This window comes from Gossypium raimondii, chromosome 12 (assembly GCF_025698545.1).
Source record: "Gossypium raimondii isolate GPD5lz chromosome 12, ASM2569854v1, whole genome shotgun sequence".
Classification (NCBI taxonomy): Eukaryota; Viridiplantae; Streptophyta; class Magnoliopsida; order Malvales; family Malvaceae; genus Gossypium; species Gossypium raimondii.
The window spans coordinates 43,438,607-43,459,242 of record NC_068576.1 but is presented as its reverse complement, the minus strand read 5'-3'; the positions used below and the strand labels follow the sequence as shown (position 1 = coordinate 43,459,242).

Here is a 20,636-nt window from a genome sequence, read left to right as displayed (position 1 = left end):
AGGTGCCAGATGTGACATTATTCCAATATATTTTAATTATTGTAAATTTAGCATGTATAATACCTGTATTTCGTTTCCATGGTTGCAACAGTCTAAATATGCAATGGTTTTGCTTAATCCTCGCAAAGTGTTTCAACGTAAAACTTCGAACTTCATGCATATCCAATTCTTCCCCAAAATTGAAAGGCCTATATATATGCATCTACATCTCTATTGTTAACTATTAATAAAAAGGGAACTCTCTATTGTTAATCATTATCAAAAAAGGAAAATCTCTTTTGTTAATCATAAAACCTTACAGAAGAACAAATGGCACGCCAAATCCTTGCTCTTACTCTCGTCTTGATTGCCCTTTTCGTGATGGTTTCTGCTGACATCAAGACCGCCGCCACCACCGTTGTTGCCGCTACACCCAACAGTAATGGTGACATTGGACACATTGGTAAAGTTGCAGGTGCACCCTCTAGTGTTGGTACAGTTGAAGGCCCTGTTGGCAGTGCGGTTGCTGGTGCTATCAGTGGTGTTGCTACTGGTCAGCCTCCTAGCAGTGATGGTGCAACCATGGTTGGGGTAACGGCAGCTGTCACCGGAGCTGCTGCTGTTGCCGGCTACTTTGTCTTCTAAGTTTGAGATTTTGGAGCAAAAGGCTGGTTGAATTTGTTGTTGAATAACAAAGGGTCCCATTACATACTAATTTTTTATCGTCATATGAAATATGTATTTTAGCTTATTATTTTCTAAAACTAAAAACTTCAAAATCATAGTTTTAGGTGTATAGATACTTGCATATTGACTGACTTAATGATAGCATGATTGCCAAAGAAACAACTTCCATAAATAAACTGATCCATAAAGAATTAAAATGATTCTTCCTAAACACTTACGTCAAGTACGTTCTTCCAGAACTTGGTTAATTCCTAAATTAAAGACCCATTTCCTTATCTTTACGAAGAAGTCTACCTTGAATTTCACAATCAGGGGGAGAATATGGTGTGTATATTTCTCAAGAGTCTATATGGTTTAAAGCAGGCTTCAAGACAGTGGAATCAAAAATTAACTCAAGCCTTGACAGCTACTGGTTATTCACGATTACTCCATGTTTTCAAAAAGGTAAGATGAGAAAATTGTTGTAATGTCGATATATGTAGATGACCTGTTGATTGCTGGTAATGATGAACGCATGATTTCAGAGTTGAAAATGACATTGCATAAGAATTTTAAGATAAAAGGATGTGGGTGACTTGAAGTATTTTTTTGGGGCATTAAAGTGGCGAGATCCAAAAAGTATAAACTGGAATGGAAAGATCGAAACCTTTCAATACACATATGGAAGAAGATTCGAAGCTGACCATAGTAGAACACAATCAAGTAACCAGTAAAGGAAAAGCTGATGAATGCAAAATCCTGTAAGAGGTTAATAGGAAAACTCTTGTACTTGACACAGACCAGGCCAGATATTGCATTGAGAGTGGTTCCATCTATAAAGAAAAATCCAACACTTGTTTGATATCGACGCAACAAGTTATTTGCAGGTTATGGCATATTGTGATTCAGATTGGGGATGAATTTGGTACTCCATATGTTGCTATCATATTCGGTATTTACAAATAAGAAGACGACATTAAACTAACAGTCTTTTTCCTCGTCCCCAGAGCTACAACTTCTAACATTGACTTCCTAATTTCTTAAACACAGCATCAACAATTGTGCTATGTAGTAGACCTGTCCATGGGCCGGGCCGGGTTCGGGCCGGGCCCACAAAAATTTCAGCCCGTTTACTAGGACCGGGCCCGGCCCGGCCCGAAGAAAAAATATGGGGCCCGGCCCGGCCCGGCCCGTTTTAAATTAAAATTAAAATTATTTTTTAATAAAATTAAAACTAATTGTTATAAAAATTAATTGTTAGTAAAATTATCAAATTATTAATTGTTAATTGTATTAATTGTTGTAATAAAATCTAACATTTGATTAGTAAATTTATCAAATTATTAATTGTATTAATTGTATTAATTGTTGTAATAAAATCTAACATTTGATTAGTAAATTTATCAAATTATTAATTGTATTAATTGTATTAATTGTTGTAACAAAATCTAACATTTGATTAGTAAAACAAACTTAATGTTTTATTATTATTATTTTGTAACACTAGTCAAGGAAATGAAAGTAAATAAACTTAAAATAAAAAACTATTATATTTTAAAAATAAAATATATATATTTAATATTTTTCAGGCCGGGCCGGGCCGGGCCAGGGCCAAAAAAATCTTGTCCAAGGCCCGGCCCATTTTTTAAACGGGCCTAAAATTTTGCCCAAGCCCATATTTCGGGCCTATATTTTTACCCAAACTCTCTCATATTTCGGACGGGCCGTCGGGCCGGGCCTAGCCGCCCGGCCCGTGGACAGGTCTACTATGTAGTAGGGTACAATTTGGTAGCTTCTCCCATGACTAGAAAATCAGTGATTGGTTTTAATATCAAGTTCTTTAATTTCCTTATGAGAGAAATGTCACTAGGTTTAGCTTCATAACTTGCCATATTGGAAGTTTGACAGTTTTTATAATAAAAAAAATCATCAAATCTTTTGTTGATACTTTGACCATATGCAAGCACATTTATTTGTAAAAGCAAATAGACGAGCAAACGTTTGTTTTCTTCGTTTGGAATTGACACCAACCTCAAAATGAAGGTTTTTTTTTTTTTTAATTCATGTGGATAGGAGGTTTTTTTTTTAATTAATTTTCAGTCCCCAAGCACATGGTGGTTGTGAGGGAAAAAAAAGATTTTACAATTAATCAATGTATTTAATCATATATTATGTTGGAGCAAAGATGTCACTATTGGTTTATCAAGTCGGGGCCAATATTCAATATCATACAAAAAAATTATAAGATAAAGCAAGACATACAGAAAAATGATGTCTAAAATTTATATAACATAATTATTAATATAATTTAAAAAAATACCATCCCACAAACAAAACACAAAGCGGTCATATCTCTTTTGGTCACATGTAAATGTAATCTCAATTGGAACTTCATTGGTCACATGTAGGCTTAGGCTACAATCAATCTCGGAAAACATGCAACATTATCATCTCCAATATCAAATCAAATCTAGCTTTTAAAATGTGAAAAATTAATATTGGGACTCAAATGCTACTTTTCAAGTTTCAATGTAGGTTTTGCTTAATAAAGTGAAAAAGATTTTTCTGTAAATATACTTTGTAAGAAAAATAAAATAAAATTGAAAGAAAAATTAATTTTCTTTACATCTATTATTCGGCAGTATTAGCGTTGAAAAATTAAAGAAATGAAAATAAAACTCCTGAAAAATGCATAATTTTAAACTAATATAAATCTCTTTCTCATTTTCTCTCGTCTTATTATTTCAATTTAGAAAGATTAATTTTATGTATTAAAATGAAAAATAATCATCTTTTCTATTGTCTTTCCTCTCATTTTCTTTCCTACCAAGCATATTTAATTTATTTTCTTTTCACTTTTCCATTCACTCGTATTCTTAAACTCAACCAATCACACTCTTAAGCTTTGCTAGGTATAGTGAAAAGAAAATTGGAGGATTAAAAACTAGAAAGAAGGAAAACATAAATACTCTTTTTCATATTTTTTTCTATCCATTGCTTGGTAGACTTCAATATGAAAGAAAAGAAAAGAAAACAATTAAAAATACATAATTTTGAACTAATATACACATCTCTCATTTTCCCTCCTCTTATCATTTCCAATCTGGAAAAATTAATTTTATTTCCACTTTTCCCCAACCAAGTGTCCAAGCACACCCCTAGAGAAATGATAAAAGAAAAATAAATCCCATATAAAGAACACCATAATTGTTGTAAAATGTACCTTAATTACAAGCAAACCATATTTGAATATCAGCCAACTTTATATGTTACACAAAAGATCAACACCAAATTACAAAATGTCAATAATAAGAAAACTGAATTTCTAACACAAAGTATTCCTATCTTGTTTGCTAACAGAAAATGCACTGGTGAAAGAAATGACACTTAAACACCACCGGGTTTGTTGCTGCTCCCACCAAAACACAACCAACCACCCTGCTCCATAGATATATTTTTTTAAATCCCTATCACATCCTATGTAAGCTGAAACTAAATCTGCAATTCCGCTCACATTTTTTTCGAACTATTTGATATCCATCCGATCAGCAAGTGTAGGCAGTGCTTGCCGGTAACAAATCTGACTGCATTCTATAGTGCTGCCATTAGGACCCTTTACTCCTAATTAAAGAATGAATGTAATAATTTTAATTTTTTTACCATTGCTATTAAGACTGGCTACCTAATATGTTCTACATCAACCGACCTCTTACAACCAATACACATGAGCACCAAGCAAAAAGCAGGAATAACTGAAATAAACTGATGAGCTTGATGGCAATTGAAATAGCAAGTCACCACCTTGAGCATCATCAGAGAATTATTTTTTCATTAATCACCTGAAAAGGAAATTTGCCTTAATACATCCCCTTAAACACAGGATTTGTGCGGCAAATGCTTGCTCCGTGTTCCTCATATTCTGCTTTTGTATGAGATGCCTGCACATTGAAGAGGTCAGGAAACTTTCAGCCAAAAGCCAAGTTTTAGCATATTAGATTAAGATTGATGCACAAGGCAACAATAATGGGAAGCGCATCAGAAAATTGACATATCAACCAAAGCAAGAACATTAGCTGACAATGGAAGCCAAACTCGATGCCATTCAGCGGCCTGTATAGAAACAAGAGTGAAAGATGAGCTTAGAAAGAGAGATACATACCGCATAAAATTCAGGTGTTGATGCAAGTACAGAACCTCCAAACCACACTGCAAATCCTTGGATAGGATGACTGACTACATTAACTTCCACAGGTTGTGCCTGGAAGGTGAAGCCCCAAAAGGAGGTTAGCACTGAGCTTTTCTTAAATGTTAATGGGATGAAAACGTAAATTAAGGCCCAAAAGTGCTTACTTTTACTTCCCCACCATACCGAGCATCAGAAGCAAGAACTCGGGCATCTACAATCTTTTTCAGATCCCGCTGCAACCTTCTGTGGAAGTCTTTGAACATGGTTGATCCACCAGATAACACTATATTCTGAAAGAGTTAAATAGTGACAAAAGAAGTGTAAAAAGATCTTATATTAAAATAAAGAAAACATGTGCAGATTTCCTTTTTCTCTTCTCAATTCATTCATTATGAACTTAACTTTTGGTCATTATCAAGAAAGTAAACAGCAATCGAAACAGCCAAGTACCAATGTCCTGCAATTAGGCTAAGGTTTTTTTTTTTGGTCTTAAAAGATTGGAATCAACTAGCTACACTTTCAATATATAGATTTATACCAAACCAAGTTAGAGAAAGGAAATTATAAAGGAAATTATAATCAACTCACGAGTACTGGAGATTGATGCAAGAGATTAAATAAAAAAACCCAAATTTCCAAGAACGACATCTGTGAAAAAACTGAAAGCTGAGCTAAGAACCAATCAAGATGCAAAGTGCATGACTACCAGTTTAATCCTTAATCATGCATCTAAACCTTCAAATATAATATTTTCTTCTTGTTCATTTAGATTTATCTTGTCTAAGAATGAAAATTTTGCAATACTCTTATCTTTTTCTTTTAAGCCTATGCATATTTCACCTTATACAAAGCCCTTCTTGTGTCAATTGGTGCTGACTGAATGCACTTATCTATTACAGCCGGCAAAGGAGTTGTAAAATTACTGTTATGGATCTCGGGATTAAACAAAACCTGTCAAACCAACCATTAGGTAAAAATCAGTAACAAGCAACATTCCAGAAGCAATTTGTAAGCAGCCAATTAAGGTAGTGTTTCTTTTCTTGGAAAACAAAGTCAATCATCACATACCTAGCTGTATCACCAAAGTAGGAAATTGCCAAAGCATGCCATTAAGAAATGTAAATAGCACAGGGCAATCAAGATTTTCCCCTTGTATAAAATGTATATATAAATCCTAGACTAACACCCCCTAAAAGTAATCTTATGAGAGTGGCATATACGTTAATATTAGGGAATTCTGCCAGTAATCTTAAATTTTAGAAATAAGCTTACAAGGAAAAATAGAACAAACCTCTGGGCCCAAAAATCGTTCATAACCAATATCGCAGGAGTATGGTGTCCCTGTCTTCAGTCGAATACCTCTCCATTGTTTGATGTACTTTGAAGGTTCTTTATCATGCTTGTTGAACTCCTGCAATACATGCAAAACATGGTTATGACCAAATTGTTAAAAGAATGCAGAACTTCTGAACATCATTAGTCATGTTGGGTAAGAATCATGAGGCAAACAATAGAGTCAAGGTGTTTCCAAAATCACAATCCAATGAAAGCAAAATAACCTTGACAATATCAGAACAAGTATAGCAATATCTCTCCTTCACTTTCCGAGCTACTTCAAATGAGTCCTCGGGTGGAACTTTCTCTCCTCTTTCCTGCAAATAACAGAGTGAAAAGGCAAGAATTCATGATTACAGGTAACATTATTTTAAAATCTCTATATCCACAAATCTAGGATACACACACAAACACACATAATAACAACTATTAGAAGATTCAATACTAAAGCCCAGTGTTTCCGAGCCTTTACAAACAAAGCCATCTTGGTGAACAGATACCGCAAGAACAACAATAATACAAAGGAAAAGTTCCAGAAGTGCCAAAAGAAAAAGATAAACAGAAACAGGAAGACACTTTAGTTTAGCTTGCCACCAGAGAGCAGTTCCTGTTCTCAAATTCAGATTAGCATCCCTTTAAAAGGCAAACGATTCAAAACAATAAACCGCATATATGTAAAATGAAATTGTGTTTCCTCAAAGAAGCCACCACATAGCCGAAATAACATTGGAAGGATGCAAGAATGTTCACAAACTGGAACAGAATGTTTGAAAGCACAGTATATAAAGGGAAGTGCATAAGCATATAAATCCCAATGTTGTCAAGGGCGTACTCTAGGTGCTAGAATCCTTATATTGCCTCATGTGAGAGGCAAAAAAAGAGTGAGAAGCACTCGCTTAAGTGAAATAAGGCGATATTGTGTACAAAAAGCAAACTTTTTGTAGAATATGCATGATTTCCTTCTGCTCTCACGAATGTTGAATACTCAAATATTGAGAGGTAGAGAGTTTGATATCATCCCCTTTCTTACTAGTAAACAAAGATAGAAAACTCCAAATCCAATCAGGCAAGCATTTTGTATGCCTATCACCTTACAAAAATTAACGCAGTTAAGAGCACCAGAAGTGTGCCTGACCAAATGCGCCTTGCCTGAAAGGGTCGAGGTGCTTTTGTTGCCTAGCGCTAAGGCGCAAGGCATAGGCATGCCTAGGTGCAAAACTTGAGAACACCGATAAATCCAACCATAGCGTTACAAAAAATAATGCAGTTAAGAGCACCAGAAGTGTGCCTGATCAAATGTGCCTCGCCTGAAAGGGTTGAGGTGCTTTTGTTGCCTAGCGCTAAGGCGCATAGCATAGGTGTGCCTAGGTGCAGAACTTAGAACACCAATAAATCCAACCATGGACAAGGCTGAGTAATGCCAAGGAGTGTATGTTTTTTCTCATCAAGACATGATAATAACCTTAAGTACTTGACAATTGAATAAATAGCAATCAATGATTTCAGATCACAAGTCATGGGAAAAAAACAAAAATACCCGCATCAGTTGTTGTATAAAGAGAGTAACATCTTTTCCTGCTATTGGTATTGACTTAATGCTGCTCCCAATAACATAACCATCTGCAACAGGTACAATATGCGTAGCCCCATCTCCAACATCCACTACCACCCCTGTCATCTCACACTACAGAAAACTGTAGGTCAAACTAAATGAAAATGATCAATATATAAGGATGATGACTGTTAGCAAGAAAAACAACACCCCAAATGGTCTGAAGCTAAATAGAAGCTAGAGCGGTTCTTTAAACACTACAAGCATGAAGTATTCAACATAACCCACAGCTTACACCCACAAGATTAGCAACAGCTATATGCCTCCATCATGGTTCTCTCTAATAATTAAAGATAAATAAACAAATAAACAAATTTAGACGTATGGAAACAGTATAAGGCAGGCACCAGAGATTAACAGTTATCGCGATCGCTACATGTTTACTGCAATTGCAGATGTATCGGATGCTATCGTGGTCGTGAATTTTTCTCAAATTTGCACAGTTTCTTATAAAACATAATAATTATAGTTCTAAGCATACAATTTTATTCTTAATGAAGAATTTAAGACAATAGATTAAGCAAAAAGTTCAGCCTTTCTTAAGGATCAGTGATATAATCTATATGACAATTCTTTCTCAATCACTAATTGGATTTAAATCAATTGCTAGTAGTCTGATGAATACCTAACCATCCTAGAACCAACTTTCACACTCAAGATTCAACCTTAAAAGGTGTAGTTTATAAATATAAAAGATACTGAAAATCATGTACAATCAAGGACCCTTATTGATTCATCCAACTTACTAGTAAACAACTAACATGAAGATGTATAATACCAGAAAACAGAACACTACAGGAAACCAGTCACAAACCTTAGATGTAGTGTACCCAGCAGCTAAAGCAAGGACAGAATTCACAGCAATATAAAGCCCTGGAACATTAAACGTCTCAAACATGATTTCACCCATATATTCTCGATTCTCAGGAGCAGTAAGTGGACTCTCAGTCAGCAAGAAGTAATGATCCTCGGGATCACACCGTAAATAATTAAAAATACATTGTTGCCAATATCGTTCCATAGCATCCCAATTATCCACTTGACCATGCTTAATGGGATGGGTAATGTTATAGTTATTACTTGATCGTGATCGCGTGAGTGCTTCATCTCCAATGAAGAAATCAAGATCTGCCATTACCCCAGCTGAATACTGAGCTAACCAATTAGATTTGGAAGAAGCTCTAGATTGATTTAGAAGAGATTCGTTAACTGCTACTACTGTTGGTTGAATAAAACACGGCTCTACATTACCCGCAAATCCCATCTTAGTAAATCTGCAAACAAATTAAAAGAAAAAAATAAGAACCAGTTGAATAATAACAAAAAATGAGATAGTGAGCACGTAGTTTAGAGTAATATCCAGTTACAAAAACGAGAAGATAAACAGTACCCAGTGCCGTTGTCGATGACGACAGCGGGGCGAGAAGTGGGATCCATCGAGAAGACAAACGGAAGGTAGGAAATCGGTTTTGGTTGTAGTGGCGGTGGCGGTGGATCTGCGAGCGAGACCCAAGAGAAAATTGAGGACAAAGGATCATGGTCATGAAGTGCGCTTGAAGAAGCGCAGATAAGGAGAAGCGAACTCCACTGTTGCCGAGGAGGATGGTATTGACTGGATAGCAACAACAACAAACTTGGATCCCAACTGAAAGCAGTGACGTTTCAACGGTATCGAATAGCAGTGGTTGGCGATATCGAAAGATAATCCAATAACACTACCCATTGCAAACCTCCCTTCCCTTCCGTAAAAATATTTCTCATCATTTTATCAACAAACTCCCTCTTTTCCTATTTCTCTCTTCATCTATACTTTTCCTAGTAATCAAATGAAATCATAAAAAGACAAAGCAACAACCACTTTCCTTTCTTTATTTTCCTCTTAAGCTTTGGCTTAGTAAAATTTTTACTAGAGCTCGGTAATATTTTCACTTTCATTTTGATTTTATCCTGGGAGCTACGACTCAATTGGGACTGATGAGATCAAACTTCTTTTCGAATTGCGAGGAAGGTTGTTACAGGTAACGTTTTACCTATTAATATAAAAAATTTGGAAGAGATGCAAAAGTAACCAATATTGGAAACAAGTTCCAAGGGACAACTTGCTTCCCTTTTGTGTCATACCATTGGTAACAAGTGATTCTGCACCAATTTCCACTTCAATTTTCAGCATGCTACTTGAAAGAGTCCAATTGAATCCATTTCTCAAGGTTTATCACTCAAGGCTGTCGGAATGAGTCAATTTCTCACTCCCAACATCGGTATTAATTTTTAGAAAACCAGCTTTTGGCTTTTGCCATAGCTCGGCTCACTACTCTCCTAATGATTGTGGCAACTCCCAAATATTCCACATCTTTTTCCATGGTTGAAAAGCATGGCATTTCCCACAAAGTAAACGCAAATAGAGTTGACCCATTACCAGAGGGGAGGAATGCACATATGATAATCACTTTAAGAAATCAAGAAAAGTTTGTTTTCCACTATCTTCATTTACTTTCTCACATACTATAAGTTAGAACTTGTAAGCAAAATTAGAGAGGCAAATTTGTTGAGTGTCAATCCTAGTGAAGATTGTTTAATTATATATTTGACTTGAAGTTCTAAGTACAAAATCTTTATTCCTTTTAATTGCTAAGCTTGAAAAAAGAAAATATTAGTAATAGATTTTTAAAATATGGAAATCAATAGCATAACTATTCAAAAATGATTTTGCTTTAGGAGGTGATAAGGTTTGAACTATGTCAAACGAGTGCTAAACAATATAGCTTTATTTGTAAATATGTAAGTTTCGAATAAGATTTATGATTCATCGTCATTATATTTATAATTAATAATTTTTAATGAAAATTAACTTTTATTATTTTGAAATTGTATATTTTATAATTAAGCAAAATTTACACATTATTATTTATATTAGTTAGTTATTCTAATACTTAATATTATTTTTGAATGAATAATTATTTTATAAATCATTTAACTATCTCAACATATAACATTTAAGATAATATTTTTATCTTTTGATAAAATAAAATTATTCTTAAATGTTTAATAAATAAAATGTTTTAATATTTTTATTACGGCTTTAGTTAGTTGAGATATATACCAGTTATTGATTAAAAAGTGGACACGTGGCATGCCAATACTCTCTCTCTCCCACCCTTTTGGGTCCTAACAAAGGGTGAAAATTACGAACACAACGACAACAAAAACAAGCGTCCCGGCCGGGTCTGAGCTAATTCAGGGAGCTGAGTGAAATGAAACTTCATTGTTGTCCCGCTAGAACTGCTTTAACGACTATCAACAAAAATGGGTTCCCTTCAGCTCAGGTTCTCTTCTTATTATCTGCCTGGAATTTTATGATTTTCTTAGTCAAAAATTGCTTTAAGTTTCTGTATTGGGGTCAGCGGATTGATATAAAATTAGTTGGGATTTGAGTGGTGTCTGATGTCTTAGTAATGTAGTTTGCATTCACTTTGGCAAGAAAGCAAAGAGTTAAATAGTGAGAACTTTAAAGTCTAAACAATTTAGAAATGTTTTAATTTTCCTTCAGATTATGGTTTTCATGGACCTCTATCGGCAGGAGAACATGTTGCCTTCAACTTCTTGGAAGTAAATAATGTCATTGTCAATGTTGCTCTCTAGAATTGTTAAAGTCTGTCATCTGTTAATTAGATTTAAAGAGAAATGTAGATATGTAGGTTTGGTAAATGTTAGAGGCAGCATATAAGAATTGAGGAGGAATGAAGTGATATCTGGTTTTGCAATTTTATGGTGTTAGATTTAAGAATATGCTCTGTAGTTTGGCCTTTACATGTGGTGGCAACTTGGTATCATATCAATCATGGTTGAAGTAGTTAATAAGTTATTTCAATGCTTTATTTCACCATTTCTTTCTGATTCCCCTTTTGCCTCTCCCTTGAAAGTAAAATTCCTTGCTTGCTTTCTCCTTGCATTGTCCTTTTGCTGCTGCAGCCATTGGTGCTACCAAGCTATTGCTAGTAGCCATTTATGATACCTAAAGATCAATACGCACTTGTATGGCTTATTGATACTTTTGTCCATCTTAGTATTGTAGTTTTTTGGGATTCATACTAACAGTTGAGCAGTGTTTTCCCAACTCCAGGCACTCCCTAACACCAAACCAAGTGGTGAAGAGTTCATGTCAAAATTGCTTCGCAGAAGGTGGACATTGCTCAGTCCTGATACCAATATTCATCAAATTACAGTTTCTTCAAAACAAGGGCAAAAAGGAGGGGGATTGTTTAGCAATTTTTCTTTCTTAAACAATAATCAGCCTCATCTTGGCAACATGATGCTTTATGAAAATCAAGGCTTATATTTCTATATTGTAAGGGATGATTTATTGCACCCCTTTGTCAATGGCAATAAAGCAAGAAAACTGGACGGACTGCTTCCTCTCATTGAAGATCATGGTGTGACTGATGTGGTAAGATTGTGCATCCATCACATTTAAGATGGCAAGCGGATTAGATTTACCTATCTTTTACATGAATATGCATTATCCATCTGGTTCCACATGTTAATTTTTCGCTTCATTCTCTTCTATGAACTCCCTTATCTCTCTATCCAAATCTGGTAGGACAGATGGCAGGTCTGATATCATTCTTTATGTGAGACGTTATATGCTTATGTGATGCTGACCTATGTTATTTAAGGGCTTACTAGACTAAGGATTAATTGTTACCATTTATTCACAATGTTTACAGGGATGTCTTGAATAGAAATAGGTTGTAATTTTGGAAAAGAAAAATTATGGAATAAACAGTTATGGTCAACATTTTGTTCTCAGGACAGGAAATATCTTACCACACATACAACCTCTAGAGTATGGACAGATATCATTGCACTGTCTCCTAGATGCACCCCTCCTCCCTGCTTTCTGTCTTTTTCTTTAAGTGAATTTTCATCGGTTTAGAGCCTTTTCAATCTTGCAAACACTGGAAACTAGATAATTTCATATTGAGAACTTTTCTAGGTTACATGTGGTGGTTGTCAAAGCGCGCATGCAGCAGCTGTTGGTAGGTATTTTCTTGTTTCAGTTGCAAGTGTAAATTCCTCTTAAACTTTCTTTCCCAGAATTCTAACAAGCTTTGTTAAATACCAGTCACATAAAGCCTTGCTTCATATTAGTCATTTGTGTGTTTTCCAGCTGTTTCTTGTGCAGAGAGAGGACTGAAGTCACACTTGCTTCTACGAGGAGAGCAGCCACAAATTCTGACTGGCTATAACTTGATTTCAACAATATATGGAAATATAACATATGTTCCAAGAACTTTTTATGCCCACAGGGAAGAAATGCTACAGACACATGCTAGTATGGTTGCAGGCCATACAGGTAGCGTCGTATATTGCAGTGATATTATTGATTCTTCTCTAGCGTCCCAGACATTTGAGTGTTCAAAGTTTGTGCAAAGGGATGCTCCTAGAGGCACCGAAAACCACTCAAGGAAGGTTGCGATAGTCAATGAAGGTGCTAAAGATGCTGTTGCATTACTAGGTAAAAGAAAATTGTAGATTCTCTATTTGGATATAATCTTGTATACTTTTCACAAATATAATTGTGTTCTTTGTTAACATCCAACATTGCCTGTCATCACAAGGACAAGTTCCAAGAATACCTTATGATATAATTCTTGCATTAACAATAAATTGCTTGCTCTGTATGCATAAATAATTTATGTAGATTATTCAGCTGGGAAGTGATGTCCAGGTGAAAATAATTGCCTTTATTATTCTAGACTTTGATCTGGTTGATAATGGTAACTCATGACAGATGGCCAGGGCCATCCACTAGAGAATAAAGGTCTTTATACTTCAACTGCCTCGGTCTCACGGCTTTCACATCATGGCTTCTGTGAAAGAGCATAGTCTTTAAAAACCTTAGGGTTTTGTCTACAATCTGTCCCCATTTCTTTCTTTATTGATATTCTAGAGTTTGTAAATTCTTAATCCCTCTATATGCCACTAATTTATCAATTTCAGGTTTTAAGTTGTTATTCTTTGATTTCTAGGTAGCTTCAATTAATTGGTTTCTTTCATATAGGTATGTTTCGGCTGGTTGACTACTTATCTCGGGACCATTTACTTGGGAAAAAAAGGGCTTTCAATTTTGTTGTGGATTCTGGTACTGGAACAACTGCTGTTGGTTTAGGCCTTGCTGCCATGTATCTAGGGTGTGTACTGTTTTTATCATATATCTTTCTGGTTAAGTCTAATATTCTCAAATAATTACGTAATTTTCTTATGAATGAATTTCTTAAATTGAAGTGCATTTCACTAAATACTCATTGATACTGTTGCACTTGCAATTTCCCAGGCTTCCATGGAAGATTACAGCAGTAATGTTGGCTGACACAATGGACACTTACAGACAACAAGAGAGACGATTAATTGCTGAATTCAAGAGGCAATTTCGTTTTCTTCTTGATAGTCACAAACTAAATGGAGGTAATGATGGAATTGTGCACTGGGTTGACCGTTGCCATCCAAGAAAGTAAAGTACTGCTACTTTTGTTTTCTTTTTCATTGCTTACAGTTGAACTTCTGCATAAGCTAATTCCCAACCTCTTTGATGCACGAGGGCATCACCTATGATGGACACAATCTTTATTGAGAATTTTTATTTATATAATATAAGAAATGAGACCTTTAAATATATGCAGAGAAAGATAAGCATGCTTGATGTGTTCCCAAAGAAATCTAAGATTGAGAAGGACATTGACCAACCAAAAGTAGACTTGAACTAGGCTTTCTTATGAAGTATAATGTGTCAACATGAGAGAATTGCAGGTTTTCATTTACTCCATTCTTTATGATTTAAATTTCAATGATGCAATTTATTGTTTTGATTTACATTTGAGGGTGTAGTTATAAGTTTTCTTCTGAATCATTTCACTTGGGTGAATGAAGGGAGAAACAATGAAAACCGAGGTCTTTACACGCATCTTTAAGAGGCAAGGAATTAAAATTAAACCTACAAATTGCAATGTTCAGTCAGATTTGCACGAGTGACTGAAGTAATGCTGGAGCATCTGTGAAACTAATTAATGCTATAAGAACGCATGAAGTTAATAAAAGAAATGTCAAACGATAAACGATAACCATCTGTATCATAGTTTATTCTCGAAAATAGCTTCTTATTCTCAGACTAAATCAATTTAGATTTCGTTTTTGCTCTTTGTAATAGATTTGGCAATGTTTTGGAAGGAGAAATAGAAGCTTGCCAACAAGTTGCACAGCAAACTGGTATTCCATTGGATCCTGTATATACTTTAGCAGCTTGGGAAATGGCCACAAGAATTACCTGTGCACATGAAGATGATTCCAATGTGGTGATACTTCACACTGGTGGGACACTGGGCATGTTCGGATTAGCACAGAGGTACAAATCATACTTTGGTATGCTGAACACTGCAATAAAGAGTTGATTTTGTGTTCTAATTCGTAAGAGCTTCATGTTAATCTTGGCGGGGAGGTAGAATACGAGAAACAGGGTAAGAGAGAAACGAACAGGGTCCTACTATTTGGTGTTAAAGAGTTAATTTTTGTAAATCTTTCTGCGAAATTTGGTATTCAAACTGGAGTCATATCTGTGTGTACGTTTAATGTGTGGTTTCAGAACACTGACAGAACATGAGGTGAATACCATTAACTCGGCACATGATGATCTTAAATTTTGGGTTTGAATGGCAGTACTTCAATGCTATGGAATCCTCAAACTTGTAGGGTTTATTTTTCATTTCTTTCACACTCTCTAATTGAAGCAGGAACCCGCCTTCCACACTCATCTCATGCCTGCTGCTTTCACTAGTCATGGTTTAGTTTTCAGTGCTGGTTATCCAATTATAGTGACGACTCTTAATTTTGATTTATTTAATCATCAGGGACTCTCGAGCTCACTAATTTGAAGTCAAATGACATTCAATAAGCTTAGATTCCTATTTAAGTATTTATAACCTACCTATTCAGACTATTTTATAAGGAAAAGAAATGGACTTGGCTTTTCATTGACATTGGCTGTACTGCAATCATACCTTAGGAATGTAAGTTAAGTGGCTAATGGAGCCCATGTGTTTAATTTTCAGATAGGAAAAGACATAAAGCTGCATTACCATAAAGCTAACGTCCCACCTGCAAAGTACCAGTCATAAATGTATACATATATGTGCATATAACACAGGAAATAGATGGTTGATCCAAGGCCGAACTCTCTTGTCACGTTTATACAATATTACATGCCCTAATAATAATCAACATGCTCTATCAATGTTAGTCCTATTTAATGAGAGGAGTTCTATTTTCTCAACTAAAGCTTGATTTTGCAAATAATAACTTGGAAGATATTAAACTCACTAAAGGATGGGTTTTTTTCTATTTGCTAAAAAGTTAAAACAAATGCACTTTTAAAATTGCTCTAAAAGAATCCAACCAAGTCTTTGAGATATATATGATCTGCCTTTATAACAATTAACTTGTATAAAATACATTGGAGGAAGCATGTGGAGTTGTTAAAATGGAGGAGGTTCATGTAATAAATGGTGTAGAGTCATTAAGAATAGTAATCTTTAAGAATGTTAGAAGTCGTATTTAAGTAGCGTGTAGATGATGTGTCTTTTATTCTTCTTTAAGAAGATGAGATTAGATGAAGGGGGTTTTGAGTGAGTCTTTCATCTCATGATTGTTTTTTCGGTAGAATTCAATTTAGACTCATCTTAGAATATAGATCAAATTTGACCGCCTTCGAGATTAGTAAGCCTAGGTAAAGACAAATCAAAGAGGAGCGGATAGGGGCATTAGCCCCCCAAAGTAGAAAAATTATAATTTTGTCTCCTCATAAATGATGAAATTATAAGTTAATATACAATAAAATTATACTTTACTCCGCAAAAATAAAAAAATTCTATTTAGTCCTTTAAAAATGATGAAATCATAAAGTAATATATGACAAAATTATATTTTACCTCTCAAAAAATCATAATTTAATTTCGGCCCACTAAAAAGAAATTTAGATTGTCCCCTGAACTTGGAAGTTAGAAACATTAATAAAATTGGATCTAATGAGATGGTTGTCTTTGGTGACGGCACGATGATGTTTCCATAATAGCATGGGGTATAACAATTCACTCCTATTTAAAGTGAGCTCCTTGGAAACTATAATGTTAGGCAATGGGATACCGGAAACTCTTGTTGCTTGAAATACCCTTGATCATATAGGTTGTTGATAATATTGCCTTTGATCATAGCCATACTGATAATAATCGTCTTGATCATATAGGTGGCTTTCATATTTGGAATGGTTGCTTTCGTATTCATATTGGTTGTAATATTAGTTCTGATATTGGTTGTAATCATTCATCTCATTAACTTGAATTCTAGAGATGTTTTGGGCCGGTTGAGCCTTAAGTTATTATTCAATTCCTGCAGATAACACTAATTATTATAAGAAGTAAGTTATACCAAATATTGAATAGTATAATAGTGGTGATTCACACCATAGGGATGCAGTGGTGGTGGTTCACATTGCAGGTGATACTGAAGATTATTATTAGTATAAATATAATATGAAATATTGGATGTCAGATAATGCGAATGATTGATACAGTAACAAAGAACGTAATTTAAAAAAAAAAAGTTAATGTAAATTCAAGATGAAAGATATTTTTATTTAAAATGAGAGAGAGAGAGAGGAGCAGTTAGGGCAGATTCCATTAAATCGAAAAACGAGTTATGTGGTTAAACCATGTATTTATGCCGCTGATCATTAACAATCGCCTCTCTCTCCATGTCTGTCCCATACTGTAAAATCTTGGGAGAAGGGAAGCCCATTTTAATAATCTAAAGTTGAGCTCCTTTTTCATAATTTTATTATCCAACAACATTCTTCATCACATTGCGTTGTTTTTTAAAAGCTTAGAATATAAATAAATAAATTATGGAAAGTGGAGGACTCATTGTTCGAGTCGCCACGGTGACCCAGCACCACGACAAAACAACCTCCTTATTGCGCACACGCCTACCAAAGTTGAGAGGTTGTTGCGAGGCTACCTCCCCATTTGCCAATGCCATTAATTACCACCTTTGCCTGCCTCTATGTACAGATCATTTATTTGAATGGCGAGTATATTTTAAAATGACGCAATGGGATCATTTAGGTAAATGATTTCCTGTCCTATCCCCATTCCGACTTTTAAATTTATTAGTTTACTCTCTTTTTTTTATTATACATGTAACGAAATATAGATGACATACAAATATATATTTGAAAAGTTCCCATCCCATCTCACTCCATCATCTCTAAGCAGCAAACAAGAATGTAGCATGGTGGGTTGGAAGAGGGGCCAGCAGCTTAAATTAAAAGAAGCAGAAGAAGGGGAAGGCAAGATTCCTGGTAACAAGGAGAAAGGGGTAGCATCTAAGGATGATCTAAACTCTAACGGTCCCCTTTGTCTGCCCTACCTACGTCTAATATATTCCAATTCCTTCATCTCTGCATTAATTTTAAAAAATATATACATGCAAACCCTATTCTTATACCCTACATTCCAAACTATGTGAGTAATTAGATCATGTATTGGACGATGATCTATCCAAAAGGATGAAAAGATTTTTCATCAATTTTAACTAAATAATGTATAAATTTAACTATGGTAAGTGATATTATAATTTAAATATGCAAATTAAAAAACTTTTTCTTATTCAAATTTATTAATTTCTTTTAATTTTTAATTTTTATCAAATTAAAAAACAGTGTGCTTACTTATTACCATCTATATAAACATATATATAGCCTAATATTTGTTTACCTTTTGTTTCAATTTTAATAGATTTAGTTTTTTATTTTATTTAAATTTTTACCAATGTAAGTTCTATTTCAATGCTCTGCGAGTAGTGATTAGAACTTTTGTGGAGCATATAAATGATACTCTCTTGATAGAAAACATTATGTGAGAGTCAATCAAAACCTTTAGATAAATTTGATGTATTCACAATATATTATTAGTAAAAAATAAGAAAAGTTATTTTAATGAAAACACTTTTTTAACATTTTCTTTTTTGGTTTGGAAACAAGATTATTGATTCAGATTGCAGCATTATTTTTACGTATAAAAGCTTGTTAGTAGCCTTTCTCCTACACAAAATAAAGTAGTAAAAAGGCTAGTGTGCAGACAGAATGGTTGTTCTGGTGTGATTATATATTATATATCACAATCTCCATTTAGGAAAGGAAAAAGGTGGGGTTCTCTAGCCATGGAAAAGATCATCAAAGAATGAAAGAAACATCCCTTTCACACTCTTTTTATCATTATATATCCCGTATACCGAGTGGAGTGGCCCATCAACTCCTGTGCCTGCATCAGGGAACATACCCTATGTCCCACTTTGAAATCAAGTCAACAGATTTAATTTCAATATAAAACTCTACAAAATAATTTACTAAAGAATTAAAAATATGTTTTTATTTTTTAAATTAAAAATTTTAGATATTAAATTTATTGGTACAATATTTTAAAATTAAAAAATATATTCACTTACTAATCATATAACAATAAAAATAATGTTAAAAATATTGGTTGATGGGTGTCGAATCCATCAATATAAACATACGCCTTAAATTGCAAATTATGCAGTATAGGGAGTAGGGTCGATCCCTCAGAGACTAGTTTACTGTAAATTGTTGTCTCTTGACCAGATTTATGTCGGGGCATCTGTCGTGCCCAAGAAATTCGGGGGGGGATAAATTTTGAAGACCTGAAATAAACAGAAAAATAACGTAAAAAGTAAAAGTTGAAAACAGAATAATGAAAACAGTTAAATAAATATGAAGAAAATTTAATTAGAATAAGCTCAGCTTTAGGCACGAATTTTCCTCGTCTTTGAACCGATCCTCAAAATTAGATGAACTCCTCTTTTCCAATAAGCTAGTTATAGCTACCAAGGACGCCTCGAACACCAACTCTTCCTTGTATAAATTAGTTATGGAACGTTCAATAACTAACCCTTACCGATCGAACAATCACGAAATGTTCGTGATTTAGAACTCCGACAGCTTTGCGTTCTAGAAGAGCCTAGCTTGAACCAATGCCCTCAACCACGTGGGACATTTAAATCCGGTTACTACTTCCCTTGACGGAACCAAACAGCAATCTCCACTTGGCACGCCAATGTGTTCACAGAAAACCGATTAGAAACATTCCTTTCGAAATTCCAACTGTACGTCCAATCACACTAAATCAAACGACGTCTTTTTTGACTTAGTGTTGATCTGACTTTGTGAGTTGACAAAATCACACTCTTAATCCGGAGAAGTAATAAGTACTGAAATTTTAGGAGTTAAATGGCTCGGGTTCGTAACTCACGGGTTTTGACGAGGCTAATTTCGGCCTAAAGCTGAAAATGGGTTTAGTTGGCTAAGGTTTGGGGCATGTTGGTATTGGAATAATTAAATAAGATTGAATAAATGAAAAAAATGAAAGTGAGTGGTGAATGTGACGCAAGGTTGGAAATTAATTGCTGACAAAAAAAAAGGAAAGAAAAGATTGAATTGCAAGAGATAAAAGCTTAATTTAAAAACGAAATGATTCAAAACTTGATGGAAAATTTTATGAAAAGACTTGATGAAAAACTTTAAAAAGAACTTGCTGCAAAACTTGATAAAAAAACTTGATAAAAGAACTAGATGAAAAATAATTGAAGAAAGAAAAACACTTAATGAAAGACTTAATTGAAAGCTTGATTTATGAATTGATGAGTTGATGAACAATGTAGTCTCTATTTATACTAGTGGTTTTACTAAATTAGGAGCCAACTAGTCATAGAAAATTAAGGAAAATATCCCATGAT

General features: G+C 34.5%; 2 protein-coding genes across 8 annotated transcripts; one reads left to right on the top strand and one right to left on the bottom strand.

Moving 5' to 3' along the window:
• Positions 1-3,784: 3,784 nt before the first annotated feature.
• On the bottom strand, positions 3,785-9,735 carry LOC105764304 (actin-related protein 3). Of its 3 annotated transcripts, none has more exons than XM_012582839.2 (10): positions 9,169-9,735; positions 8,593-9,052; positions 7,704-7,850; positions 6,391-6,483; positions 6,123-6,242; positions 5,672-5,782; positions 4,996-5,121; positions 4,805-4,903; positions 4,485-4,583; positions 3,785-3,803 (listed from the first exon to the last, which is right to left on the bottom strand). In XM_012582839.2, exons 1-9 carry the CDS (start codon positions 9,213-9,215, stop codon positions 4,503-4,505), a joined length of 1,284 nt encoding a protein of 427 aa, XP_012438293.1. In that variant the 5' UTR covers positions 9,216-9,735; the 3' UTR covers positions 3,785-3,803; positions 4,485-4,502. The 3 variants fall into 3 exon arrangements, with proteins under 3 accessions (XP_012438293.1, XP_012438291.1, XP_012438290.1); XM_012582837.2 differs by lacking the exon at positions 3,785-3,803 and adding an exon at positions 3,816-4,266 and having other exon boundaries at positions 9,169-9,733; XM_012582836.2 differs by lacking the exon at positions 3,785-3,803 and having other exon boundaries at positions 3,816-4,583; positions 9,169-9,733.
• A 1,198-nt stretch (positions 9,736-10,933) lies between these two features.
• Positions 10,934-15,534, top strand: LOC105764303 (D-cysteine desulfhydrase 2, mitochondrial). 5 transcript variants are annotated; one of them, XM_052625818.1, is made up of 7 exons: positions 10,934-11,101; positions 11,899-12,222; positions 12,772-12,814; positions 12,946-13,293; positions 13,840-13,969; positions 14,113-14,243; positions 14,958-15,534. In XM_052625818.1, the coding sequence occupies exons 1-7, from the start codon at positions 11,030-11,032 to the stop codon at positions 15,221-15,223; spliced, it is 1,314 nt and encodes a 437-aa protein (XP_052481778.1). In that variant the 5' UTR covers positions 10,934-11,029; the 3' UTR covers positions 15,224-15,534. The 5 variants fall into 5 exon arrangements, with proteins under 5 accessions (XP_052481778.1, XP_052481780.1, XP_052481781.1 ...); XM_052625820.1 differs by lacking the exon at positions 14,958-15,534 and adding an exon at positions 14,459-14,585 and having other exon boundaries at positions 14,113-14,289; XM_052625821.1 differs by having other exon boundaries at positions 10,935-11,101; positions 14,983-15,534.
• The last annotated feature ends 5,102 nt before the right edge of the window (positions 15,535-20,636 follow it).